The sequence below is a fragment of the Callorhinus ursinus genome, unplaced genomic scaffold (genome assembly GCF_003265705.2).
Source record: "Callorhinus ursinus isolate GAN/ISIS: 27379988/994484 unplaced genomic scaffold, GSC_fseal_2.0 scaffold18, whole genome shotgun sequence".
Taxonomy (NCBI): domain Eukaryota; kingdom Metazoa; phylum Chordata; class Mammalia; order Carnivora; family Otariidae; genus Callorhinus; species Callorhinus ursinus.
In genome coordinates this window covers 18,048,685-18,076,161 of record NW_027397080.1, presented here as the reverse complement: position 1 = coordinate 18,076,161, position 27,477 = coordinate 18,048,685, and the positions used below count along the sequence as shown (strand labels likewise).

The window sequence follows — 27,477 nt, the reverse complement described above, 5'->3', positions numbered from 1 at the left end:
TGTGTCTGGAAGAGGAAGCAGCCTGGGAAGGGTCTGAGGAGGGAAGGGTTCAGAAGCAAATGGTTGGAGCAGTTGGATCAATGGGACACAGAAGGCAGGAGAGGTCTGTGGGTCAGGCAAAAGGTCAAGTCTAAGCAGTAATCCCTGGGCTTCTGACTCACCAGTAACCCAGGTTCCCTCTGATTCCCTGAGAGAGTGCTGAGCAGCCGGGAGTGGGGATGGGAACTCTGGGAGGCTGGACTACCCGCAGCTCAGATTGGGCCAGGCTGGTTCCAATCGCAAGAGAGCTCCCTTCCCTGAGGGCCAGTCAAGAATTATGATAATAATAGCCATTCCACCTTTACTGTTCATCCAGTCAGAAAAGTGATTCTATATATATATACACACATATATATATATCACTTACTATAGGCCAGGCATAATTCTAAACACGTTCTAAACGTTAACTCTTTTAATTCTTGCAACCATCCATGACATATAATCCCCATTTTACAGATGAGGAAACTGAGGTCTGTGGAATTTAAGTGACCAACCTAAGGTCATGAAGTAAAGGAGTAGGGGAGACAGGATCTCGGGCTCCAGTATCCACGTGTTTAAGCCCTGTGCTCTGCTGATGGGGGGCAAGAAAACACACTCTGCTGTAAAAACTCCCATTTTACAGATGGAAAAACTAAGGCCAACCCAGGTAAAGGGACTGGCTCAGGCAAGTAGGGAGGACAGATCACTTGAGGAAGTCAGGGCTCGTGGTCCTAGGCTAGGCTTCTGTCTCGGTCCCACTACAAGCCCAAGTGATAGCTGGAGAGAAGCTGAGAGCCCTCCCAACCTGCTGGCACCCACTCTCTAACTGGGGTCTCATGAGGGTCCCGTGGGGGAGAAAACAGTAAAATTACAATTCTGGCACCATTTTCCTAAAGACAAAAGCCACTTATAACCAGAGGTAGCTTCTCCCTCTTTTATTTTTCTTTCTGATTACTAAAGGCTATATGATCATTGCAAATTTTTTTTTACAAAGTTAGATCAGATGAGAAAAATAAAAGAGAGAGAGAGAGAGAAAAGAAAAAAAAATCACCTTAAAACTCTTCCTTGAATACTGGTGTATTTTCAAGATTTCTCTGCTCTCTCTCTGTTTTTATAAGCATCCAAGATGAGAGGCAAGAGATTTGGCTCCCTGTCCTGGCTTGCGGTGTGACCTTGGGCAAGTCCCTGCCCTTCCCTGGGCCTCAGGCTCCTCACTTGTGAAAGGAGGCTTTGGACATGGTGACCTCAGAGGAGGCCCCTTGCAGCTCTGACCTTCTGTTTCTGCTTCTGTTCCTGGATTGGCAGAAGGGGCACAGGCAGGCCGCCCCTCTGTGGGGGACGCATGGCTGACAGCTCCCAGCAAGTCACCTCCGGGACGATGTGATGGGCCTGGAAACAGCCTTCACTGCAGGCTCAGCGTTCCCAGGCCTGCCTGCTCACTAGGCCCATATGGTGCCCCCTGCCAGCCGGACACCACCAGCTGCCCTTCACCTGCCAGCCCTGGGTGATTGCTTTTCCTTTGGGCTCCAGAATGCTCTCTCTCTACTGCCCCAGGACCCAGAAGGCTCAGGCTAAGAGAGCTGGGGGGCTCAGCCCTGAGGACCTACCTACCCAACGCCACAGCCCTTTGTGGGAGAAGACAGCCTCATATGGCAAAAAGCTAGAGAGAGGAAAGGAACATTGACTATATTCCAACTCCATTTGGACCCCTTGCTAGGCGTTCAGAAATGAATCAGAAAAACTTATTGCCGTTGAAGGACCCAAAGTCTAGTGGAGGCAATCAGAGCAGAAATAGGCAGCAGCAACACTCACAATGCTGAGAGCTCAGGTCTGTGAGATCCCAAAGACAGAAGCCTAACAGATGGGTGGCAGTCAGGGAAGGCTTTCTGGAGGAGGCAACTTCATAGGTGAGTTCTCAAGGACTGCTCTCTGCCTTTCCAACTCAAGAACTCATGTTTTTAATTCTTATAGAGAGCCTGCTGGAATAGGTGTTGTCGCTGCTTTTACAGATGAGGCTCAGAAAAGTGAGTTCACAACCACCAAAAGAAGGAGTCAGGTTCAAATCCCCAGCATTCCACTCTGGCCTATAAGCCTGGGTTTGAGCTTGATCCCAACCTCTGGCTTGCAGAGACCCTTCTTGAGTGCTTCTCTCCCAGACTTTGGAATCTTATCTGTAAAGTGGGTGTATGGCTGGCTGCAGGGTTTTGGAGGAGCAAAGGACAGATGGCCGAGAAAGTACTTAGTTTATAAACCGAGAAAGGAATGTCAGTGGGGCCTCACTACCCAGCTGGGGACAGCACAACCCCGTCTTTCCCCCAACACAAGAACAGGACTCCTGTCTTCTGAGCTAGCAGCAATCCTAGAGGCTGAAGTTCACCTTGCCGAAGCTCCCCATCTAGAAGAAGCCAGACTGTGGCACGGAGGCATGTGCTCTTTTGACTGCAAAGCCTAACGGGAGGGTATAGGATCCTAGAGAGAATTCTAAATCCTGAACTTAGACTATCTGTGCTGGAGGATTTCTAGAATCCAGACCCCCCCCCCCCCTCAAAATGCCTCCTACAAAGCTTGGGAGGCTCTGGGTCAAGGTCATGCAGCACCTGACCACCGGCAGACGCCAGTAATAGGATCCCATCTCCTTTGACAGATAAAGATTAAGACCTAGTGGGGGGCAGCAATTGCCTAAGGTAACAGAGCAAGTCAGTGTTAGAGCATAACACCCGGGCCATATCACTACATGGGGAGTGGGGTGGGGTGGGGCAGCCCAGGTGCCCAGGTGCTGCCAGCGAGCAGCCTGGGTGCTGTTGGATGAGTAAAATGCCCAGCTGGTCTTACTAAGGAAAACTGTTATGGTCCTGCCCGGCTCCCAGCAAAGTTCTACTACTCCCACTTCTTCTCAGCCTCCCCTTGCCCTGGGCAGCGCCCTTCTCTCCGACCCTGAGTCTGGACCGTCTGTAAAATGGCCCCCAAGTACCTTACAGCTGGGCTGTCTAGAAATCCTAGGAATAAGAGGATTGGGAACTGGAGGAAAAGAAGGGGCTTCTAGGGCTTTCGGCCCTCTACCTTAGGGGTGCCCTTTGTGGGGACCTCCTGGGGAGCAAGAGCAGGAGCCCGGGCTGGGCGGGGCGAGGCAGGGCGGCCGGGGGCGGGGCCTGGCCGGCCATCATCCCGCCCCGTCGGACGTCGGCGTGGAGCTCGCGCCGCGGGGGGAGGAGCGCGGAGTCCGCGCGTCGCGCGGCCCCGGCGGAAAGTTTTTCCTGACGGAGTTTTGGCGGCGGCAGCCGGAGCGGCCATGGACGCGCTCAAGTCCGCCGGGCGGGCGCTGATCCGGAGCCCCAGCCTCGCCAAGCAGAGCTGGGGGGGCGGCGGCCGGCATCGGAGTGAGTGTGTGCGCGTCCGCCGGGCCGGGCGGGGGTCGGGCGGAGCGGACCGGCCTCCCGCGGGCGCCGGGGGCAGAGGCGCGGTCTGCCCGGTGCCCTGCGGCCCTGCCCGGTCCTGCGGGGTTGGGGGTCGCCCGCGGTCAAGTCGGGCTCCCACTCCCGTCCCGGCTCTGTGCGGCTGGGGAGGAGGGGCAGAGCTGGGGGGGGGGGAGAGCGGGGCTCGGGCTCCCCAGGTGCAGGCGGCAGTCGGAGGGGCCGCAGGTGAGGGGAAGAGACCTGCGCGAACCCCGGCACCTGGCCACCTCGCCGCGCTGGGCAGCTTAGGGGAGACAGGAGCTCAGCGGGAGGGGAGGCAGTGCCCGGGGGAGGAGGAGTGGGCACCGGGGTTTGGGGAGATGCCCGCAGCCCTGCGCCCTAGCCGCGAGGTCCGCGGCCGGTGGGAGCCCGCGTGCCCCCCGCCCCACCGCCAGCCCTTGAGGTCGTCTTTTGACCCCCAGGCGTCCAGGAACCGACTCAGGTGTGAGCGGGCTTCGCAGGTACCTACTTGAGGTTGGGGGCGAGGCTCAGCGTGGGGTCTCAGAAGGTACCACACCCCGAGCCTTCCAGACCCCTGCGTCCCCTCCTCTTCCCACGTCTAGGTGGCGAGGCTGGCGTTCTGGCTAATTTTGAAACCTGTTTTCTCTCGCACTTTCCCCCTCGGGCTTCCGAAGTCCCGGGGCGCCCAGGCGAATGGCAGGCTCGCTGCCACTTCTCCCTTCTCCCGGGGGCGTCTGGGAGGCTGGGAGGGGGCCCCCCCCTTCTCTCCCCGTCTCAGATTACTCTCAGGGAACCCGTCACCTGGCACTTTCCCCTGAGGCCTGAGAAACCCAGCCCAAGTCCCTCTTTTTTTCTCCAGAAGAAAGGGAGTGGATTGCCTGGGGTCACACAGGCCTTCCTGGTAGATGTGGAGCCCGAGCCAAGACTTCTGTACACTCCCACCCTCCTTTCAAACACCTGGGACCTCCAGGGGATGACTCCCCTCCCCCCCACCTCGCTCCCCTCCCCCTCCAAGAAACCCCTGACAGTACAGTCACACCCCACCCCCCCCTTCCTTCTTTCCAGGGCTCCGCCAGGGGAGCCCGAGTTCCCAGTGCCAGCGTGTCTGGGCCTAGAAAGCCCGCCCTTCCCCTCCCTCTTGCCCCACTCTGCTGTTCCAGCTGTGGCCACCTCCTAAACCAAGACTGGCACTGGGAACATGGGCTGGTGCCTGCTGGTGGGGGTGGGGTCAGAGACCCATTAGGGCTGGTCTGGGCTGGCCCAGGGATGCACTGTCTCCCACACTTATTGGCCCCTAAATAGCCCCTTTAAATAAATACTTAAGGGATTTGACTGGGACTTCTGAGAATAATGGTTTGTTACAGTGGTGGAACCCTGCAGTTCTTTTGGGGTGGGGGAGGAAGGGGGTGCTGGGTAAGGGAAGAAAGCTTAAAAGCCTCTTTGATTCTGGGGAAGGGGGAGAGGTAGCCACCTTGGATGGTGGAAAAGAGTTTCTTGTGCTGCTCTGATCTTGACAAGTCATTTTCCTTTCTGACCCTCAGTTTCCTCACCAGAAAAATGGGGATAAAAATTCTAACCTGATGGAGGTGTTGGGAAAATTCTTGATAATGCTTCCTACTGGCACCTCATTGGTGGTTTCCTTCTGTCCCACTCCCCCTTCATGTCATGTGGACCTTCAACATGACTGTTACTGTGGGAGAACAAGTTTTGGGGGCTCAGAGCCTATCTACACCTGCAGAGAAAAGGAGAGGAGAACCCCCCTTCCCTGCAGACCCCCAGAGTGTTGTCCTGAGCCTTCTGGACCCAGAATGAACTGGGTGGAACCTTCACCTGTCCCTCCTTATTGTCAGTTTCCTTATCTGTAAATTGTAAATAACGGTAGTACCAGGCTGGGGGGGTGGGGGAGGGGTGTGGGTGTTTGGTGTGGATTAAATGAAATAGTGTTTTGCCTGGAATAGCAAAAGGATTCAATAAATAGTAACTACTGCTTTTGTCACTTTATGTTTTACACAGTTTTTGCTTCTGTTATTTCATTTGCTCCTGTGAGGTGACAGAGCAGGGATTCTTAACAGACCCGTGTCAGAGATAAAAGACCGGAGGCTCAGGCTCCAGCACAGCTTCCTAGAGGTAGCACTCCGAATCCCCAGCCCAGGGGGTCTTATCACCGTGCCTCCTGGACTCTGGCCACGGAATGAGCTGGGGCAGGCCCCATCCCAGGATGGGCTGACGGCTGACAGCCCCTGAGAACAGTGGTGGCCACAAGGTAGAGAGGGACGCTGTGGGGTGTGTCTGGGGTAGAGGTGCTGGGGTAGCTTGGTCTGAGGTGGTGTTCCGGCCAACTGGAACTGAGCCTGGTGGTTGACTTTTGGGGCCAAAATGAAGCCAGGGGAGTTAAGGTTAGACTTGACACCTGCTATCAGCTGTGACTTGCTCCTCACCAAACCACTCAAGATCCTCAGCTGGGATTAGCATGATCACTGTTTCATTTGTGGAAAAACTGAAACCCAAAGAAGGGAGGCAGCTTGCCTGAGGTCACACAGTAAGCTAGAACCCCACGCTTTTTAGCACTGAACCTCACGGCCCCCTGTCTCCCAGCTGGTCCTGAGTTTGAAGAACTGTCTCCCTCTCCCACACATGGCCTTTTTCCCATCTCAATAAATATTCACATAAAATAAATATTTAATCTCAGTCACTAGCCAGGGATTTTCCTTTCTTCCAGCTGCCTGAAAAGTGGCTCACCCTGGCCCCTCAGTACCCTTCTTTCCAAGAGGGGTCCCTCTGATCTTCAGGCTCCCTACAAGCTGTCAGAGAACTCAGAGCAGGTAAAGAAATACAAGATACAGGTTCCAGAAAAGCTAGAGTATGGTGGTATGTGGGAGACAGAGAATCTATTTGTACTTACTTATAGTATTTACAATAAAAGATACTATAAATAAACCCCCAAGTCATAATACTTACTGATCACAGACTATGTGACATGCCCTGATAGGTACTGGAGAGTCTGGTGAACAAGTCCGTCTTTCTCCCAGCAGTGCTCACGGTCTGGTGGAGGAAGCAGAATGACCAGGGTGCAGATGAGTGGTTTGGTGATAAGTAGTGGTGACACCATGCAGAGGGATAAAGTGGGCTGAGGAAATGGCGGGGACCACTTAATTAGAGTGGTATCTTCCTTTGGGTTCTTCTAGAAAGCAGATGCTGAGAGAAGGATCTGAGTGTGAGTCATCTATTTGGGAAAGGATCCCAGGAAATACCTTCAGGAGAAGTGGGAAGGGAAGAAAGTCCAAAACGTGGACAATATGAAGCCACTCACCAGCGTGGGTGACTGGAGCGCCATCCCGTGGGGAGTTTTGGGGGGCAGTGGAGAATGTGCTCTTCAGTTATTCTGTTTGAGGGGCAGTTCCTGGCAGCGGTGGGTTCGGGGATGGGAGCCCTGAATACCCTAGTGTGCATGGGCATTGGCCCCTCCGGTAGCCAGAGAGCTGCAGGCAGAGAGGTGGCTTGTCAGGTGGCGTGTGTGGAAATGGTGTCCAGGGAGGGGATGAAGGTGAGGCTCCGATAGCGTCAGTGCGGGCAGTCAGGGAAGGCCTCTCCAGGGAGATGACTTGGGGCACATGTGAGAATACAGGAGGGAGGAATCTGGGACCAGCCTTCCAGCCAGAGGGAGCAGCAGGTGCAGGGGACATTTAACTGGAGGCTGGGGCCCTGCTTCTCACGGGTCTGGTGGCTGGGGGAGGCATATGTGCCTTGAAGGAGTTAGGTCATCCCCTGCTCACTGAGGGGCACTCTGTTCAGGCAGCCGTGCAGGACAGCATGCCCACCCCTCTGGGTGAGCCTGCGCGTGACCCCTGCCTCACGTGGGAAGGGGCTTGGTGGGCTGTGGGCATGGGTGAACAGCAGGGGCTGCGGGAGGCAAAGACGAGCAGGTCTTAATGCTTAACGCCTTAAATGACTCTGTCAATTAAGAGTCATGGCCAGACTCCTCTGAGCCTCTTTATCCTGGAAAGTGGGAATCCTAATATATCCTTGCCTCTCTCCTCGCAAAACACTGCAAATGGCTGTGTGTGCACATTCAAGCTCTTAGCCCTGGGCCCTTGGTAATGACAGTAGCTCACACTTCAGTGGCCCTCAGCATGTGCCAGGCATGGTTCTAAGCCCACCTGGTATGTGAACTCACTTCATCCTCACAGCAACCCCGTGGGGTGGACATGCTTCTTGTCCCAGTTTTTAAGTGAGGAAACTGAGGACCAGGGAGGTGGAGTGACTGAATCCCACAGCCCATCTCCAGACCCCATGGTTTTAACCTTGACAGCACGTTTTTCTCTTACAAGAGTAAGTAGGTACCCAGGAAATGAGAGCTTATGCTGTGATCATTTTTTAAATTATTTTCTTTTGATAATCTTAACAACTTCTGAAATTTGCTGGCACTTTTTACATGCTGAGCCTGTTTCTGATGATGCTCTTGAGGAACTGAACCTATTTGTCAGATGAAGACACTGTGGCCTTGGAGAAGCAGCTATATTCCGGGTCATGGCAGAGCTTGAGTCCCTTTCCGAGACATTAGTGGCTTCTAGGAGTCTGGAGGCCAGGGCCCTTGGAGGTTCCCCCTGGTCCATGGGTTTGGCTATCACTCTGATGTTCCAGACACCAGCCAGGCTGGGTCTCCTGGGCAGCAAGAGGGGCACAGGGGCCCCCTGCCCAGCTCTGAGTCCTGGGCAGGGGGCTTAATGATGAGAGAGCACATGTTTGCAGCCATGAGTTAAACTGGGCATATGGTCCGTCCCCAGCTAACTCTGACAGCAGGTCATCTGTAAAATTGCTAAGTTAAAATAGCGCAGTCATTATTCACCACAGGGCCAAAAATAACTAGGACCGGAACAGGGCTGTGGACTCAGGCCTGTATTTGCCTGAGGGCCTCTGGGAGCTCTTCCTGAAGGCCCCGGGCTCCTCCTAGAAAGGAGCATGTGGCCTCCAGCCTGAGGTGGCTGGTTGGTGAGTAGGCACCAACTCTGCGTTTGCCTCATTGAGTGCTCTTAGGTGTGGGTTTCTTCAGGGAGGGTGTGGGGCCTGAGAGACCTTCCACCTCATTGAAGAGATGAGTCATGCCCAGAAGGACAGTATAGGAGCAGAGGCAGGGTTCCCTCCCTCGAGGGGAAGGAGGATCTTGCTGGGCCTGGGAGGACGGCGTAATGGGAAGGGGAGAAAGGACAAGGCAGAGCTGCAACACTGGACAGGAATGTACCTTCTCCAGTTCCGGGGGGAGACACACGTGAATGGAAGTCCTTCAAGAGGAAGACACACGGTAGACAGCTGCTGGCTGTGAGTGATGTGGTTGGAGAAGGAAGAGAAGGAAATCCACGCTCAAGAGAGGCACAGGCGACCTGCTCACAGAGGGACGAGGCCCCATCAAGAGGCGTGACCATGGGCGGCGTTCTGTGCTAATAAGCACATTACGTTTATTATCTCATTATCTAATTTTATTATCTCATCAAAGGGTCAAAACAGTAGCCCTGTGAGCGGGGGACAGTTGGTTCCCCCATCTTATGGATGAGAAAACTGAGTCTCAGGGAAGGTAATTAATTTGCTCAAGATCACTCAATGTCAGAACTGGGTTTCTAGGATTAGGCTTTTGCTCTTAACTGCCAGGCAGTCCTGCCTTCAAGAAGGCTTCCTGGATGAGGCTGGATGCCAGGGGTTTCAGTCAAATAAAGGGAAGGGCATTTCTGAGAGAAGGAACTCCTTGAGCAAAAGCATAGAAGTGGGAAAGAAAATGTTGCATCACGAGGAAGAAGCTCTGCATGGTTGGAGCTTCCGTTGTGTGTGCATGTGCGTGTGAATGAGTGTGTGCATGTAGGGAGATTGTGGGAGAGGACACTGGGACACCTGTGATTCCCCAGTAGTCATTGTGGGAATTGCCTGTAGTGGATTGGGAGCTGGTTGGGGCGGGGTGACGGGGTGAAGCTCTGACTTGCTGTGTGATCTTGCACAAGTCCCATCCCTCTCTGGGCCTCGTCATCTGTCATGTGAGGAGTTTGGGCAGAGGGTCTCCAAGGATGATGAGTGGCAGCTGGTCTACCAGGGCCCTCATGAAGGAGGCCATGGAGTGGGGTAAGGGTCAGGCCAGGGAAGGAAGAATGCAGAATATGCCAAGCATTTCAGAGGTCAGGGAGGACTGGGGAATGTTTTGACAACAAAAAGGTCATCTGTGACCTTGGCAAGCTTTGGCCCTTTGGAATGGAAAGAGCGGAAGTGGTTTTGGAGATGGGCCAGGAAAGGCTGAGCCGAAGGAAATGGGAGAGTGGGGACATGAAAATGGCGGGGAGGAAGGTTGTTCGCTGTGGGGCAGGTATGGATAGTGAGACGGACGAGGCCACCCCCGATCGATTGGTGTTGCCTCCCGGGAGCCTTGTATTGAGAAATAGTCCAAAGCCTGTAAATCAGGGGGAATAGAGCTGCAGTTGATTAGCCATGTCTGTCAAGGGCACCAGTGATAGGCATGGTAGCACGTAGTTGGCCATCCTTGCTCAGATGCATCTCAGGTTGAAAGCAGTAGTCTGAGTACCTGCTCGGGGGAGGCCTCAGGAATTAGGAAGTGTGGGCGGAAATACCTCTGGCTCTAGGTACTTCTTCCTGACCTTTTGCCAAAATCAAGGTCGTTTGCCTCATGAGAGGGTAGTATGGGCTACTGGTCAGGAGCTTGGAGCTTGGGCTTTAGAGTCAGACAGACAACTAATGTGACAAATCACATGTCCTTTGAGCCTCCCTTTCCTCCTCTGAAAGGGGAATGAGAATGCCAGGCCGCCAGGTAGCTGTGAATGTTAGAAGTAATGGTCGGAGCTGCTCTTTTGTTATTGTTGTCTGTGTTACTTGGCAGCTCTGTTCTGCGCTGATGACATGGTGGTGGTCTTGGTTTCTTTGAGAGAAAGGCTCAGGTCTGATGGGACATCCATCACCCAACCCAGGACTGGGTCACCTCAGGGACTTTCTGATTCTTTTTGGGGGATCAAATGAAACAGGCTCATGATTGATACAGCAGAGGATAGGGTCCCTTGGGGGGGGGGTCTTCTCAGCGGGGGTTGGGCCTCCTCTTGGGGTGGTGGCCCAGGTGCAAGGGCTGGAGGGCAGTGGGCTGGGGACCGGAGCTGAGGATGGGGTTTGAGACATTGCAGACCTGAAAGAAGCCTTGGAGTTGTCCGGGTCATTTCTTCACTCAGCAGATACTGAGTGCCAACTGCATGCCAGGCTCTGAATAACCAGCCAACACGTCCCTGCTCACCTGGACATCAGACAGGGGGACTGGGTACACCTGTAAGTTCTTGTAAGACACCTCGCTGCCCAGCACACATGCATTCTTTCTCAGATGAAGAAGCAGTCTCAGAGACAGTGGCTTGCTCAAGTCAAAACCAGAGAGGTGTGGGTGTACAAGGCTCCTTCTGGCTGGTGGAGAGGGAGGCCGAGCCCCTGGAGAAGTAGAACTCCAAGACAGTTGCTGGGAGGGGCAGCATGGGCCAGGCAGGGCGGAGGGCCCAGTACCACCACCTGGGCCCGATAGCGCGGGAACCCCCGAACCAGGCTGTGCCTTGTAGGCGGGGCCCACAGCCCTGCCAGGGCCTCAGCTGCCCTGGCACTAGTAATGCCCAGTCTGAAGCTTTCTTCCCGTGGCTCTTCCATTAGAGCCCCCCAGGATCCCTGGAGGAGCAGGGAGAGTATAGGATTCTCCCAGCTCCTCTCCCAGAAAGTGGTCCAGGGAAGTGGTCCTGGCCATCTCCATGCTGGCCCCTGGAAACTGATTTCTCTGTGGATCCTGCCCCATCCAAGATGGTATGTGACGCTGAAGAGCTGTCTCCTCCTCTTTAAATGTGGCTACAATCATAATAACCTACTACACTGCAGCATCGTCGGAGAAAGGATCATAAGGGACAGGCAAAGGGCCTTGACAGGCAGGAGCGTGGGGTGCTCATTCGTCTTGGTGATCGGGCTTGGAAGGATCCCTAGATACCTTCCTTCCACTTTCTGGCTTCATTGCTTCCAGCTGAGTGATCTGGGGAGGAACCTTGGGATTGTTCAAACCTCTGATGAGGACCACACTTGCCCTCCTGTCCCTCTGCCTGCTCAGGGCCCTCTCTCGCGTGGGTGGGGTGAGGTGGGGGCTTTCCAGCTCTCTCTCCTGCGGTCTGTTTCCCTACCCAGCGAGCTGGGCGCATTTCCCCCATCTCCCAACCTTCCTGATCTCAGTCTTGGGCAGGGTTTTCAGAGGACCCTTGCTCCGTACCATGGCCTCAGCATTACTAGGCTTAGAGAGGAGAGGGGACTTGCCCAACACATGCAGGTGGTGGGAAGCAGAGCTGGGACTTGAACCCCCTGGATTCCAGCAGCCTTCATAGGATGTCATTTGAGCAGTCACCTCTCCCATTCCCTGCCCCCTGCCTCTCTCCTGGTCCCTCTCCTCCCTGCCTCTTCGTCTCCATGGCTGTGCGGATGGAGCCCAGCAGAGCAGGCTGGGGCCTTGGGAATTGCCCAGGTTTGAGTTCTGACTCCCAACCCTTTCCTCACCGTATGTGATGCCTCTCTCAGCCTGTTTCCTAATCTGTAAAGTAAGGATAACATCCACCTCACAGGATCGTGTAGAAGATTCAGCAAGAAAATAGCATGGTTTGCTCTCAGCAGGTATTAGCTTTGAAGTGTAGAGTTTGGGTTTTGAACTTGAAAGTATGGGTTCAGATCTTGGCTCTTATATTTGCTGGCTCTGTGGACTTGGTTGTGTGATTTCACCTCCCGGGGCCTCAGTGTCTTTGTAAGTGCATGTGATAAAAGTGTCTACCTCATAGGTTGTCATAAGGATTAATGAGAATATTTTATGGAAGGCTTCTTACCATGGTGCTTGGTAGGTACTGGAAAATGTTGGCCCTTTATTATAGGTAAAAATAATGGTAGATGGACGACCCCATGCCCCTTGCTTGGTCTTCCTAGGAAATGGGGGCTGGGAGGACAGGGTCTGAAGGCCTCTCCTTCTGCACAGAGCTGCCGGAGAACTGGACAGACACTCGGGAGACGCTGCTCGAGGGAATGCTCTTCAGCCTCAAGTACCTGGGCATGACGCTGGTGGAGCAGCCCAAGGGTGAGGAGCTGTCAGCTGCTGCTGTCAAGAGGATTGTGGCCACGGTGAGCCCCAGTCAGGGTGGGGGGGCCATGAGCCAAAGGCCAGCTTCTTCCTGGGGTACCACTCATCCTCTGCTTATTACCCTGATTGGATATTCCAATCTGAGCTGTTCCCGTCCCCTAGCATCCAGCTTAGGGACTCTGGTAGAGGGGAGCCACTGGGCTTGTGGGGTCAGGGTCAATGTCCTCCTCCCCAGCTGTTGTGGCCATGGCCTCTCCCAGTCTCCCCTCCCCCAACTCAGGTCCCCTGTCTCAGGGTTGGTGACTTAGTGCCAAGGAGTAGTGGGGAGGTTGCTGTCATGCAACCACTTGTCCCCTGGTCTGAGGGACAGGGTAACCCACCAGAGACAGATCTCCACCCTCCCCAGCTGGCCATCCTGAGTAAGCATGGCCCTATAAATGCACCTCCCTTGGTGGCCTTGGACCCCTCAGCTCAGACCCTCGCCATATAGTGGGTGGAGTGGAGAGTCCCCGGGAGTGACCCTGCTGGGTTGTGATAGCCCACTCAGTGCTCAGATGCTGCAGTCCCTCCTAGCTGTGTGTCCTTGGGCAGCTCCCTTAACCTCTGAGTCCCATTTCCTCCTCAGGAGAAGCTCTGTTGCCTCTCAGGACGACTCGAGGTCCAGGGCCTGGCAGACAGCAGGCGCTCCGTGGGCAGTGGTTGTCCCTGGGTTTATCACAAGAGTGGGCTGACGGCTGTCTTCCCCAGCGTGTCTGCGTCTCTACGCTGAGGCCTCCCGGGGGCCTTGAGTCTGGGGCTTAGACTAGCTAGGTGTAGCCCATGAGAGTAGGTCCCAAGTGGGGCAGGCAGGTTCTCTGACCCACATCTACCCCAAGGCCAAGGCCAGCGGGAAGAAGCTGCAGAAAGTGACCCTCAAGGTGTCGCCACGGGGGATTATCCTGACTGACAACATCACCAACCAGCTCATTGAGAATGTGTCCATTTACAGGTATGCTCAGTGTCGCCCACATTCACTCTGCCACTTGGGGGCAGTGGGTGGGGCGCCCCTTCTGAATCCAGGCTCCACCACTTTCTGTCTCGGTGACCTTGGGGCCTCAGTTTCCTCGTGTGTGTTGGGGGGGGATGGAAACAAACCCTGCCTCTCAGTGCTGTTAGGAAGTGCTGGGTGCACAGTGCCTGGCTCACAGTGGGCACTTGGTTAAAGGGCAGTTGCTGCTGTCATTATTCCGAGTTGCAGGAGGCAGCTGAGGCCTACTCAGGGCTAGGACCCCCTCCCTGCCACCCCTCCCCAGGCGTGCTGCTGAGTCAGGCTTGGTGCCGAGAGCTGTGAACGTAAGCAGCTCAGCTCTGGACATCTGGCCAGGCATTCAGGGAGGCCTTAGGGCAGAGTCGGAGGCCAGAGCGTAGATGGTATGGGGGGGCAGGGGGGAGGGCACTGTTCTCAGGGAGGCAGAGCCCAGCCCTTGGAACCTTAAATTCTCCCCATTCCCTCTCTTGGCTGGTCAGTTGTAGGATTTCAGTGCTGGAAGGGACAGTCCATTTTACAGATGGAGAAGCTGAGGCCTGGGGAGTTACCCAAGGCCCCACAGTGAAGTAGTGGCTGAGCTGGGACCAGGGCACGGAGGCTGGAGCTCTGTCCAGCAGGCACTCAGCTGCCGGGCGCTCCTCCACCCTCTTGCTTTTTCTCCAGGCACATGGCTCAATCCCCTGGAGCACAAGCCAGTCCTGGGGGGTGGGGTGGGGGGTTGGTTTTAGAGTTTTTGGCTGGTGTCTTCCCCTCACCTTCCTGATTCTGCCTGCCTCCTTTGACTAGGGGAGGCCTCAGACCCAGCCCCTGCCAGCAAGGAGGGCAGAGAAGGAGGGGCCTGTCTTGGGGAGACCTGGCAAGGCCTCCCCGGGGAGGTGGCAGGAGGCTGGATCCACTGGGGTGGAGAAGAGGTAGCTGCTGGCCTGGGGGTCCTAAGTGGTGCCGATCCCTGTGTCAGTGGCTGTGAGGGAAGCCGGGAGCACTGGGGGAGGAGTTTGCTGAGCTCCTTTCCCATCCCAGTTCCTCTGCTGATGGAGATTCCCGGGCTGAGTAGCTGGCAGGGAGGGAACAGACGAGGAGGGGTGTGGGGGCAAGTGTTCCAAGAGGAGGGAGCTGCGGTGTATTCCTCCTGGACCCGCTGGGCCTCCCGGGCTGGTCATCTTCACACATCCTCACCTGACTCCCAGCTCCTCGACCTCTGACCACACCCTGGGAGAGAGGGCCTGGGGCTCCTCCAACCTCTGGGCAGGGGCATGACTGGAGGTCGGGGAGGGAAGGCCGGTGAAGGGCATCGGTGGGCGGGGCGGTGTCCTGCTCCCCCTTCCGTGTGGTCAGCACAGACCCGGAAGGGTAGCATGGCAGTGCTTACAGCCTCTGGAATCTGCAGGTGAGTGCAGGTCTCAGGTCTGCCACTCTCCTGGTGATCTGACCATTAGCTTCGGTTTTCTCACCTGAAAAGTGGGAATAATAATAGAACCCATCTCAGGGCAACTCTGAGAATAAGTCATATCTAGAGGAGGCAGAGCCCAGCCCTTGGAACCTTAAGCTCGGGGAGGCATAGCTATTACCATTTTGGGATATGACTCAGTAGAGGGGGGGAGTACCCTCCACTCCTTCCTGCCTAGCTTGGGTGCCCCCCATCGATGGCCCAGAATGCCAGGTCCAGAGGCCAAAGCCAGAGTCTCCCCCGGTAGAGTAGGATAGCTGGCTCTCGGGCACTCAGGGGAGATGCCCTGTGGGGCACCCCGGATGTGGGCAGGCCCCTGTGCCGGGTTTGGTGACACTTCCCACTTGCCTTTCAGGATCTCCTATTGCACAGCAGACAAGATGCACGACAAAGTGTTTGCCTACATTGCACAGAGCCAGCACAATGAGAATCTTGAGTGCCATGCCTTCCTCTGCACCAAGCGGAAACTGGTCAGTGGGAAGAGGCTGGGGCCCAGGCAGGCTCTGGCCTTGGCAGCCCTGCCTTTGCGGGGGGGGAGGCAGGACCCAGAGGTGACATCACTTACTATGAAGTATGAAATTCCTGGGAATCCCACGTGGATGCTGAGAGCACCGAGTAAGCCTGGCTTGTGGGCGGTGACAAGCCCATGTCAGCAGTGAGTGCCCTGGTCCCTTCCTCTCTAACATGCTTGATTGGATTTGAATGGGGGGGGCACTCTCCTGTCAGTAGGACGGTCTGGGGGTTCAGGGCCTTGTAGGAATTAGTCCTTGGAGACTGGTGATCAGAGGGCCCAGGGGAAAGGCAAGGCGACCTGGCTCGCTGTAGCCAGAGTGGGGAGGGAAATGGCCATTTTTTGGCACCTCCCATGCGCCTCTTTCAGTGGTGGACTTTAGTCCTCATAGCTCTGTGAGGCAGCAGCTGCTTCTGGCTTCGCTGTTTTTATTTTCACTGAGGAAGCAGATTCACAGAGGTCAGCTGTCTTGCTGAAGATGACACAGCCGGCCGGGCAGAGCGAGGGTTTAAACCCATGTTTCTTCCCCTCCCCACATGGCCGCAAGGAGCCCTGAGCTCCTTGTCCCATTTCCAGGCTAACCCCCTTGCCCCATCCAGCTGAGACAAGGGGGGACCTCTGTGGTCTCTGGGCTTTGTCTTGAACTTTGGGACAAGCAGGCAGAGTGAGTCCACCTTTGGTGTTGATGCTTTTGTTTCGGAGGCCTGGAGATCTGAACATCTGCTCTGTGAGGAGATTTCTGACGTTTATTGGTTTAGTGTTGGCCTCTGTTGACCTCCGTATGGAGCCCAGAGCCCTCCTCCCCATACCCTGTGGTCCTTGGAACCAAGGAGACAAGATCCTCTCCCCTGCTCCTCTCCTCACGAACACATCAAGGACAGCACAGTCTTTAAGTGGCCCCCAGGCTTCCTGCCACCCATCAGGGCCTGCTCGAGATACGGTATTAGTTTCCAATAGCTGCTGTAAGAAGTTGCCACAAACTTAGTGGTTTAAAACAACCCAAATTTATTCTCTTAACAGTTCTGGAGGTCAGAAGTCTAAAGTGGGTCAGCAGAGTTGTCCTTTTGGAGGTTCCAGGGGAGAATACGTTTCCTTGCCCTTTTTAAATTTTCTAGAGGCCACCGTTCCCTGGTTCCTGGCGCCTTCTTCAACCCGAGGGCCAGCAGTGCAGCACCTCCCAGACTTCCTCCTGCTTCCGTTGTCACAGTCCATTGTCACTGGCTCTGACCCTCCTGCCTCCCTCTTAGAAGGCCTGTTGTGAGTGGGCCCCCTGGGTAATCCAGGATAACCTCCCATCTCAAAATCCTTAACTTAATCATGTCTGTGAAGTCCCCTTTGCCATTCCAGCTAACCCTCACAGGTTCCAGGGGTTAGGATGTGGACATCTTTGGGGGCCACGGTTCAGCCTCCCACAGGTCTTTTGGAGGGAGCCCTGCAGGACGAGACAGATTAGGGGTTTGGTCCTGGCTCCTGTGCTGTGTGACTGTGGATAAGACCCTGCCCTTCTCTGGGCTGCTTGCCCATCAGCAGAATGAAGGTCACCTCAGTGACCTCCAGGATTGCTCTGAAAGGCCCCTTTTCTTTTGTGTACCTTGTTTCTTTCCTGCAGACTCAGTGTCGCCAGCCACTCACCCAGGGCCTCGTGATGCCCCGGGTCCCCGGGCTGCAGTGGCTTCTCCCATGACGGCTTTGTTCTCACAGACAGTGACTCTTGGCTTTGTCTCTTATGAGGCCACAGAGACTTAAAAATACAGGCTCATTATGTCCCCATTGTTTGTCTCTTCCTCCCACTGACCAGAGCAGGCACTGGGCAGGGGCAGCGGTGGCCCACAGCCACTGCTGCCGGGTGCGGACCCTGGGCAGGAGGGGCGCCACGCTCCAGAGGCTTCCTCTGGGAAGAGGAGCTAGGGGGTAAAAGAAAGCGGATGCTGGCCCAGTGGCTGAAGGGAGGCCTGGTCTGGGGCCAGAGGACTTTAGACAAGCTTGAACAAAATCAGCCTGGCCCAGGCCAAGAGGTCAGTTATTGAGGAAAACAGCCTGCCCGCTGCTTGGCGCTTGGCACTGGCAGCTGAACCCTGGTCCGGCAGGGGGCATGGCTACTGCTGGACACCTGGGCCCAGGCTCTTCACTTTTCCTCACACACTTTGCCCTGTGTCAGGAGCTGACTAGCTCGACTACCGGCTTATCCACCCTTTCTCAGCTGGCTTTCCCCCTTCAGACAGCCCAGGGCAGGACATGGTCAATAGGCCACCCGATGTGAGAGTGGTATTCTCGTCCCTCCCCCGGGCCTCTGCTCAGCCCAAGTTGGCAGTAGGAAATCCTGGCCATGTTGGAAATCCTGAGATTCTCAGGGCTTAGTGGACATTTCTGAGAAGGAGGCAGAAGGTGAGATGGGGGCCTCAGGTTCTGCAACCCCCCCAGTGGCCAGGTGCCTCCACAGATGTCCGCTGCTGCCTGTCCCGGGCTAAGCCCTGTGTTGGGCACCAGGGACCCAGGGAATCGGCTGTGGAGATACCAACAAGATGGTAGGGGAGAAGGGCCAGGATTTGGTAACTGGAACACAGTGGGCTCAGTTCTAGGGTGGAGGTCAGTAAGTCTCACCAGAGGTCAGTAAGGCTTCCCTGCTTCCAGGGAAGGCTTCCCAGAGAAGGAGACATTTTGAATCAAGCTTTGAGGGCTGAGTAATAAGTAAGAGTTTGCTGGCCGAGAGAAGGGGCGGGGCAGTGAAAGAGCGCATGCACCCCAGCATAGGAGTCAGCACACGCAAAGACACAGGTGCAGAATTAAATGGTATGATTGGTGGTTGAGGACCCAGATGTGACTGGAGCTGGGGTGGGTGGCAAAGTAGAGTCAGCCTGCAGGGGAAACTTGAATTTGCATGCTGACCTAGCCCTCGTTGCCTTTGGCTGGGGGCCCACAGTCTCCACACATCCCCACCCTTTCTCTGGGCGAGAAGTCGGTGACCACCCAGGGTGGAGGGGAAGGGGTTCCTTTCTGGGTCGCCCACCCGTCCCGCTCAGCTCGGGCAGCACAGCCACCAGGCCTCCCTCCCCTGGTGACTTCTACTGGGCATGGCCAGGATGAGTTCCTCCAGAAAGAAATGCTTCTATCTGCCCAACCGGGAGGCCTCCACCAGCACTGCAGCCTCAGGGTTCTGAAGTGAAGGTGGGGTTGCCGGCTTTGATGGGGGGCCCAGGGTTGCAGTGCAGGTGGACTGACAGGAAACAAAGTGACGCCCCTGATTCTACCCCGGGCACGCTGGGGCAGGGCTATTATCCCGTACATGGCCATCGGCATTCCTCAGGTAATCCCTCTGTGCAGGATTTGTGCTTCTGGGGCAGCAGGGCCATAAGGGACCCGCGGCCGGACTTGGTCTATGTACTAGGCTGGGATCTGGAATCCTGGGGGGTCCTGAGCTAGACCTGGCCCCTTGAAGGAACTCACAGCCTGGTTACTGGGAACAAGCCAGAGACATGAAAAACTGGGTGAGGTAGAACCCAGTTCAGGTGCTGAGAGACTCACAGGCCAGAGGCACTCCTGGGAAGGATAAGCATTTAGCCTGTGGGATCAGGGAAGGAAGACCTCCCCGTGGGCCGACTCGAGCAGTCCTTTCTTGTAATGCTGCCCAGATTCCTGCAGCCGCCCCAGAGAGCAGGGCCCACCCCACCCCCAGTCCCTGCCCAGCCTGGGCTTGCAGCCACCTGCGCACATGTGCATCTTGGGTTATATTTGGTTTACTTGCAGCTTGGGATTTCGGGGCGAAAGGGCAGAAATGTATGCAAATGAACAAGTAGATTTATGCAAAAACAGTATCAGGTTCATGCCCCAGATATTCTGGAGGCAAAAATAATGGTATTTCCATCTCCCTGCCATGTTAGGTGACCGGCCCTGTCTTGGGTGTATAGTGAGCTGACTCCGGCTGGTAATCAGCCCATATTTTTAGTTCATGGGCAATTCTCAATGGTAACTGGGTCTATTAAACTTGATTCAGACGTGACAGCTTAAATTGTAAACAGCTGTGAAGAGTTTCATACTTAATTACCATATTTAAGTTTTGCTATAAAGCACCCGTACTTGCATCAAAAATGTAAATGACGGAGAGATTCAAATGAGATTTTTATACTTCATGAAGTTTAATTGGCATGGATCAGTCAGCTTGTTTAAGGATTTTAAATTTTAGAAAAAAGAGTTTTAAAGGCAGTAGCCACAGATTCATTTCTCAATTAAATCAAGTCGTCTGGTGGAGGGAAAGGGAGTGGGTCTGAGGCTGGTTAGGCCTGAACTTATTGTGCACTTGGAAGAATCTCGTGCTTTCCTCCCTAGGCTTGGGCTGTCAGAGGGAAGCTGGATGTCGCTTCCGGCTACAGCTGAGCTCTGGGACTCCCACAGCCCAGCAGCTGAGCTGTGATTAACCCTGAACTGGAAGCAGAGCGAGGAAGAGGCTGCGATGAATGTGGGCTGGGGTGAGGTCCTGGCTGAGGGAGGCCTCAGGAGGCTGGCCCCTTAGGCAGATGCAGCGTTGCACCTCTGGAGGGCGTGGCCTGCTCTGGAGGGTCAGGGTGTTTAGACCAGGTTCTTGCCTTTAGGGAGCACCCAGATGGGGTGTCACAGGCATGTGAGCTGCTGACACTTTGATAGGCATGATGCCAGAGAGAGGTAGGTGGGCCTGTGGGGCCCCAGTGCAGGTGACCTGAGAGAGCTGGTGACATCTGAGATGGGTGTGAAGGGGTGCATGGGAGTTCCTCAGGGGTAAAGGGCCAAGGGGTGGCCCCCTCTTCCCGGTGAGTTACGTCACTGAATGGTTTTGGTCCCCTGCCACAGGCACGCATTGCCATAGTGGATCCAGTTAGAAGTCCCTCCGACCTGGCATAGGGCTAACCAGAGTCGAACCTTTGCCTCTGGCTGTTGGTCATTCAGGCAGTGGCCAGGCCCTTTCCAGTTCTGGCTTTTCTGCTCTCTCATTCCAAGGGCTCAGTTACTGTGTGAAGTACTCGGGTAATTAGAGGGGGGCTTCTTGGAAGAAGCCAGCCCCTAGTTATTTGAATATAGAGAAGCCCAAAGGAAAGGGGGAAAAAATGGAGGCGAACAGCCTTTGCAAACGTGGGGGCTGGAACAGAGGCAGGAATCTTGGCTGGGCTGCTGGTGCTGAGGATGTGGCCCCATCTGTCTGGAGAGGGCGCGGCCTTGTTACACTGCAGGGCTGCTTGGTGACCAGGGAGGGGCCGGGACTCTGCCTTCACCCACCTGCCGGTTCGGTTCGGAGCCTTGGCGGAGCGGAGCCTCAGGCCCGCATTTCAGACTTGCTGTTACCTGCCTAACAGGCACCCCCCCCCACCCTGTTTCCTGTTTTTCAGGCCCAGGCTGTCACCCTCACAGTAGCCCAGGCCTTCAAAGTCGCCTTTGAGTTTTGGCAGGCGTCCAAGGAAGGTGAGTCTTGTTCAGGGACACTGTAGGGGGTGGAGGTGGAACGGGGGAAGGCTGGCAGGGAGGGAGGAGTGGGGAGTGGGTGGTAAAGGCCCTGGAGTCCAGGCCCAACTCCCCTCTTCCTTGCCTACCTGGGGTGTGACTTTGGAGAGCTCACTTCACCTGCCTGAGTCTCATTGTCCCCCTGCAAAGAAATGGGAACAGCTGTCTCCCTCCCCCAGGGTGCTTGTGAGGGTCAAATCTGCAGTTTCCTTCCTCCCTGCTGGAGACCTAATGCCTGCCCCCCGCCCACGTTGGCTGCTGGCTGCCCCTGTCCAGCGATTGCTGGGGGCGGGGCCTGCAACGCTCTGTGCCTTGGTCCCACAGAGAAGGAGAAGAGGGACAAAGCCAGCCAAGAGGGAGGGGACATCCTGGGCGGGGGCCTCCGAGACAGCACCCCGTCGTTGAAGAGCCGTGAGTCTTGGGCAGGGGGTGGGGCCAGAATCAGCTGCATGATCCAGGTCTGCCCTTTATCCAGAGGGCCCTACTCACTCCCTCCTGGGCTGGGGCAAACCCTTGGCATTTTATTTTTGTTTTGTTGTTAAATAAATAATACATGCTCATCATAGATAAATTAGAAAATGTAGATAAAGGGAAAGATTGCTCATTTTGGTGCATGTTCTTCCAAATATGTCTCTATGCAACTATATAAATATATGTATACATCTCTTTCTGTACATCTAACATCTTATTATGTGAACAGGTGTTAAAAACTTAACACCTGTTGTGAATGTAAAAATTTCAGCCTAAAACATTAGTTGGGGTGAGATTCTCACCCTGTGGGCTGCCGTCCAGCTGCTTCAGGAGGTGCTCAGGTGGGGCTCGGGTGGGGCTCTGGGTGGTCTGGTCGATAGGCCTGGGAAGGCCATGCCTGAGGACAGAGTCAGGACCAGGATAGCCTGGGAGCCTCCGGGACGGGGCTGGGAGATGAGGCCTGGAACCAGGAGGCTCCTCCTACTGACACACCTGACCGGACCCCTCATAGTGGTTGCCACTGGGAACCTGCTGGACTTGGAAGAGACGGCCAAGGCCCCGCTGTCCACAGTCAGCTCTAATACCACTAACATGGACGAGGCACCGAGGCCTCAAGCCTTGAACAATAGCAGTGTTGTCTGGGTGAGTGGTCATGTGGCTTGGGGACCCCACCGGGATCCAGCGAGCCTCCGCCTGATCCCTGGTTGAGGCCTAAGGCTTCTCTAGGGCCCAGGCCCTGGCACCCATGACTTCAGTCCTTTGGGAGGGCCAGACTCAGCCCAGCAGCGCCCAGGCCCAGGGTGGGGGGCAAACAATGTCCCTTTGAACTCAGGGCTGCCTCCCCAGCAGGCTTGGCTCCCAGCACAGCTGTCTCCTCACAATGCACAGCCTCTTGGTCTGAGCGCCCATGGCTCGGCCCACCACAGGACCAGGCAAAGGCTCCCTTGTTCTTGGCGTGGGCACAGTTTGCTCCCAACACCCTCCCTGCTCCGCCATCTGAAGGAGGAGGCTGAGGCCTGGCGGTCAGCGGTTGGGCCCTGACTCGCTCTGTGTCTCAGCTTTTTCATCCCCTCAACAGGGATGATGACCTCTGCCTGCAGAATCTCCCAGAGGAAACTGGGTTTTTTTAATTAAAAATTTAAAAATTTTTTTCACTTGAAAATAATTTCAGACTTACAAAAACATTATAAAAACAGTACAAAGCATTCCTGTTCACCTCTCATCCACATTCTCCACATATCAGCATCGCACACAAGCACGTTACAGTGATGGAAATCATTACCATCAATCCGATGCCTTTAGATCATCACAGGCCACAGTCACATTTCCCCACGTGTCCACTGCACGTCCCTTTTCTGCTCTCGGATCACTTGCAGAATCACACATTTCTAATTGTAAAATATCTGGAATGGTGACGGACTCGGGAAACTCAAATCCCGTTCGATATGGCCCCCTCGAGTAGGCATCAGGAGCCCGTTCTCTGCTGCTTGGGAAACTCCCTTAGCACCCACCCATCTGCTCAGGGAGGCTGCAGGGAGCCCCGCCCATTGTTTTCCCACCTAAGCTGCGGGGTTCCTGCCATCGGTTATCCCTCAGGAGCTTGGAAGTGGATGAAAGCAAGAAAACCTTCTTCCCTACCCTCTTTGCTCTTGGAACTTAAAAGCCATCTACCTCATCCAGTCCAACCCCCTCATTTTACGGAAGGACAAGCTGAGTCCCAGAGAGGAGCAGCAGCTTGCCCAAGGTGTCCCTTGAATGGTGGCTGAGCTGGGAATTCTACCCACCCGGATCCTTTCTCCTGTTCCGCACCCCAGGTTTGGGCCCGCGGGTTGAGACGTGTGTGCCTGTTCACCAGGCACTCACCAGACTCCTACGCTTGTGTCCCAAGTCCCCAAAGCTTACCCAGGGCTGGGCTAGCCCCTGGCTGTGAGCACGGGCTCCCCCACTGAGGGTTCGTATCTCCTGCTTTGTTTTTCCCCAAGGAGCTGGATGACGGCCTGGATGAAGCATTTTCAAGGTAACATTAGCTGGGCTCCTTGTGCTGGGGAAGAGGGCCTGGCATTTGTGGGCTGGTCTCTGGGGTCCTTTGCCATATCTGAGAACATGAACTCTGACCTTTTCCAGAGCAAAAAATCTCAACTTGAATACCTCCTGGGTTGGGGAACTCACTTTCTGGGGTTGGCCAGGTCTGCTAAAAGGCTCTTGCTGTTGAATCAAAAACTATTCCTAGTGGCTTCTCTGCCACAATCTGAGATGAACTAAACACTCTGCCCCTCAGGTTGATTCCCTCTTCCTACACCTGGTGGAGCCTTCCAAACCTGGCTTTTTGCAGGTTTTGTTCCCTCCAGAGGTTTTGCAGTTGTGGAAAGGGGCAGGGAGGAGGTAATGCTTGATGAAACCGTGGAGCGATACATAGAGGAGGAATGTCAGGCACAGCAAGGAGATATTTTGGTCTTGTCTGAGGGTGGTGGCCTTTCCCCATCTTCCCAGGGGCCAGCCCGGTAGCAATGGCTACCGTGGTGCTAGCTTGGGGACATGGCCCCGAGAAGGCTGGGCTGGAGAAAGCCCTGGGCAGCCCAGGGTTCTGAGCACTGGGCCTGGTCAGTCAGGTGCCCCTGTCTCCCTGGGGACCTTGGGCAGCCCCCTGCAGCCCTCTCCTTCCTCCCCAACCCCTCCCTGCCGGAACCTGCTAGAAACCCCTGGGCCCAGCCTGGGAAGGTGGGGAGTCAGCATAGATGGCCCTTTCAGGGAGGCAAAGACATTCTTTTTATTGTCTTCCTGCTGACTGCAACCCCCTCATTTTAAGAAAATCTTCCATTTGCTTTTTCCAGATTACTTAAGTATCCTATGCCCTTTATTAACAACTTTGAAAATCAGCAAAGCATTAAACAGGAAATAACACCATCCTATAATCCCACAGCCCAGACTTTTGGGCTTAATTCATGCTAATCCTATACATATACATTTTTTTTTCTTTTTGCCTTGATCACTCATGATGGTATTTGCATTTGGGAATCCTGATTTTCACTGAACACTGACCTATCAGGAGCATTCCCCCAGGCTGTTAAAAACTCCTTATAAACACCTCATTTATTGACTGCCTCACCTTCTTCTAAGGACCTGAGCTGTAATTTACTTACCTCTCCCCTAGTCTTTGGATCCTTAGGTTGTCTTCCTTCCTGTAACAGGTCTGGTCGGTGATCCGCTCCTGGTTGCACCGCCCCCACCACACGTGTGCCCCTCACTGCCACACGAGCGCTGCCCTTCCCCCTCTTTCTGGGTGGAGTTGGGGTAGGGGTGGCTCCCCTGTCCCCTCTCTCCATGGTGGGAATGCCCCTGCCTGCCCCACAGTTTTCTGAGCCGTTTGGTCCTCAAGGGTAGACTCTGGTCAGAGGGGCCACCCGTCCTGACATCCAGGACTGTCTTCTCTGGCCCCTGAGTCCTGGCCTTCTCCCACCCGTGCCCTCTCACTTCCGCCCCAGGACTGGCTGCTCAGGCCCCCCCCAGCCCCCTTTGGGGGCCCCGGGCTCACAGAGCTCTGCTTTCCAGGCTTGCGCAGTCTCGGACAAACCCTCAGGTCCTGGACACTGGATTGACAGCACAGGACATCCGTTACGCCCAGTGCCACTCACCTGTCGACTGGGACAAGCCTGACAGCAGCGGCGCTGAGCAGGATGATCTCTTCAGCTTCTGAGCGCCCCGGGGCTGGTGGGACACGTGACACAGACCAGCGCCAGTGGTGGCAGCGTGGGGCCGGCGCCAGGACCCCCAGCCACCCTCTGCTGGGTGACGGCACCGTCATCCTGCGAATCACAGCTGCGCCCAGTCAAGCAGGGAGGGAGGAGAAAATTCTCTTTTAGCCCCACTCTTTCTGTAGGAACGGAAGGGCGCCTTGGGTATTTATTCAGCGACTCCTGGTTCAGCTCGGAAGCTGGATTTGCGTCAGGCACGAGCGCATGTTTTAACCAGCTTTCTGCCCTCTCTAGAGCGAGCTCTGCTCTGCTGCGGGTGTCAGGACGGTGACCAAAGCATTTCTTGTCCCTTCTCTCTTTCTAAGGACCCAGATTTCCCTGGCGGCGCCCCCACTCCTTAGCACAGGAGGGTCCCGCAGCCTCAGCAGAACGCTGCGTCCTCAAGTGTGCCTTCGGCCGGGGCCCCGCGGGCCTGGGCTTGCGCCCCCGCCCCGGGGCTCCCCGCAGAGGGGCAGCCGCTGACCAAAGACAATGTGTAGCTGGCACTTTAAAGCGCACACGGCAGGTGCGGCCCCCAGGGGCTCCTCGATGGTGCTGCATTACATAGAGCTTTCTGTCTGCCCTTCCACAAGGTGGTCCCCGTCGGGGCTCGGAACCAGTGGACCTGGCTGCCTACGGGTCCCCAGAGTCTCTCCGTCAGGATTCCCCAACCCACTCTCCTCCCCGAGTTGGACGGGCACGTGCCCGCTCTTCCTGTCTCGTCCGCGTGGGTGTCTCTGAGCCCCGATTCCCCACGCCTCCGGGGACAGTGTGTAGCGCCGAACACCGAGCCTTGGTCAGGACTCTTGTCGCCATTTTACAGAGGAGACAGGCCCCGAGTGTGGAAGGGGTGGACGGCAGAGTAGAACCAGATCTGATGCCAAAGTTGCCTCTCCCGGCTCATACCTCCCTTCTTTCTGGCTTTGTTGTCCTCCCAGGAACCAAAAACCCCAGCTCTTTTCTGACCAAAATGTGTTTCATAACAAACCATCTGGTGCCTTTCCACAGACAACTGGCTTGAGCCTCCGCGCCCTGCTCGCTGGCTGGCTGCCGATTTGCGTGGAATGAAAGTTGATGCTAATTTGGAGGGTGAAACCAAACTAGACGCCGAAGCATCACACTCTTCTTCGTTCCCGACCCTGACCCCTGGGTCGGCGCATGGCAGCTGAGTCTGTCTCTGTCTCCTGTCCTCCTCCCGCTCCCTCCCCCCCCACCCCCCCCCCCGCCCCGCCCCCGGGGCTCCCAGCAAAGCTGCCAAGTGCCCTCTCCCCCTGGGGGTAGCTCCCAGGCCTGGCTTTACTGAGCTCAAGGCACTGATGGTAGCAGGTTTCACCAGCCCAGGAAAAACACACACCCTTTCTCAGAATCTACTTCTCTACGCACTTGAATCGGAGCACAGAGACAGAAGTGCCTGGCCAAGGGGTGGGGTGGCATCTGTAGAGTGTCTGTCAGAATACGGGGATCAGTTCCTTTCCTTGCCCAGCGCCCGCACCTTGCTGCCCACCCCAGACCTTGGTACTGGCCCCTGGATTTATTACGAGGCAGCAAGGTTAGGGCCCGACACCGGCTGTCCCTGGCACAAGGGTCCAGAAGCCCCAAGAGGCCGTGCTGTGTGTGTGTGTGTGTGTGTGTGTGTGTGTGTGTGTGAGGGAGAGAACCGGACTTGGCCTTTGTGTGGGTCCCTGGCTGACAGGCTGTCTGTGCTCCCATGTGTCTGCACATGAGTCTTGTGCTTTGCTTTGTGTTGCTGCAAAAGACATTCTAATGAGGAAGACTAAGTAATAAAGGTTCTCTTTTTGAAATACAAAGAGCACTTGGAGGGAGTGGCCTGTGGCCGGGTGGGAGCGCTCCTGCCTTTAGGGGCTGCAGTGGCAGTGACCACAGGCCAAGGCATGGCAGGGGTAATGGTCTGTGGTCCCCTGGTAGAAGCCCAGTGGGACCACTTCGCACCCAGCAGATGTGGGTGTGTGGCGAGGTCATCCCCGGAGAGCTCGGGGCTGCACCAGCAATCCAGGGCAGTGGAAACCTAGGGTGGGGCCTCCTGGCCAGGAGTCTGTGAACCCATGGAATGTGCATATGATTATGTGTGGGTCCACGTGTGCATTTTTCTTGGGGAGGATGCCCATCATCTCCGTCACATTCTTACGTGGGTCCTCGACATGCGTTCATTTAGCCAACTCTGTGCTGAACACAACCCAGGCCTGGGGGTCAAGTGCTGGGGCTGGCAGTTCAGACAGGGTCCAAGTGGACTCCAGACTGCGGCTTTGGTGTGAGT

At 55.6% G+C, this 27,477-nt stretch overlaps 1 protein-coding gene across 9 annotated transcripts; it reads left to right on the top strand.

The window, feature by feature from the left end:
• The first annotated feature begins 3,211 nt into the window (after positions 1 to 3,211).
• LDLRAP1 (low density lipoprotein receptor adaptor protein 1) lies at positions 3,212 to 27,010 on the top strand. 9 transcript variants are annotated; one of them, XM_073903153.1, is made up of 11 exons: positions 3,249 to 3,395; positions 6,151 to 6,253; positions 6,617 to 6,749; positions 12,448 to 12,590; positions 13,425 to 13,537; positions 15,379 to 15,493; positions 20,889 to 20,961; positions 21,325 to 21,411; positions 21,983 to 22,113; positions 23,454 to 23,488; positions 24,954 to 27,010. In XM_073903153.1, the coding sequence occupies exons 3-11, from the start codon at positions 6,728 to 6,730 to the stop codon at positions 25,123 to 25,125; spliced, it is 891 nt and encodes a 296-aa protein (XP_073759254.1). In that variant the 5' UTR covers positions 3,249 to 3,395; positions 6,151 to 6,253; positions 6,617 to 6,727; the 3' UTR covers positions 25,126 to 27,010. The 9 variants fall into 9 exon arrangements, with proteins under 9 accessions (XP_073759252.1, XP_025712083.1, XP_073759253.1 ...); XM_073903155.1 differs by lacking the exon at positions 6,617 to 6,749 and having other exon boundaries at positions 3,250 to 3,395; XM_073903154.1 differs by lacking the exon at positions 6,151 to 6,253 and having other exon boundaries at positions 3,311 to 3,395.
• Positions 27,011 to 27,477: the final 467 nt, after the last annotated feature.

Coding starts and splice junctions, on each gene's coding strand:
- LDLRAP1 (XM_025856298.2), top strand. CDS start 3,308: ATGGACGCGCTCAAGTCCGCCGGGCGGGCGCTGATCCGGAGCCCCAGC. Junction 12,591..13,424: donor TCAAGAGGATTGTGGCCACG/GTGAGCCCCAGT, acceptor ATCTACCCCAAG/GCCAAGGCCAGCGGGAAGAA. Junction 15,494..20,888: donor TCTGCACCAAGCGGAAACTG/GTCAGTGGGAAG, acceptor CCTGTTTTTCAG/GCCCAGGCTGTCACCCTCAC.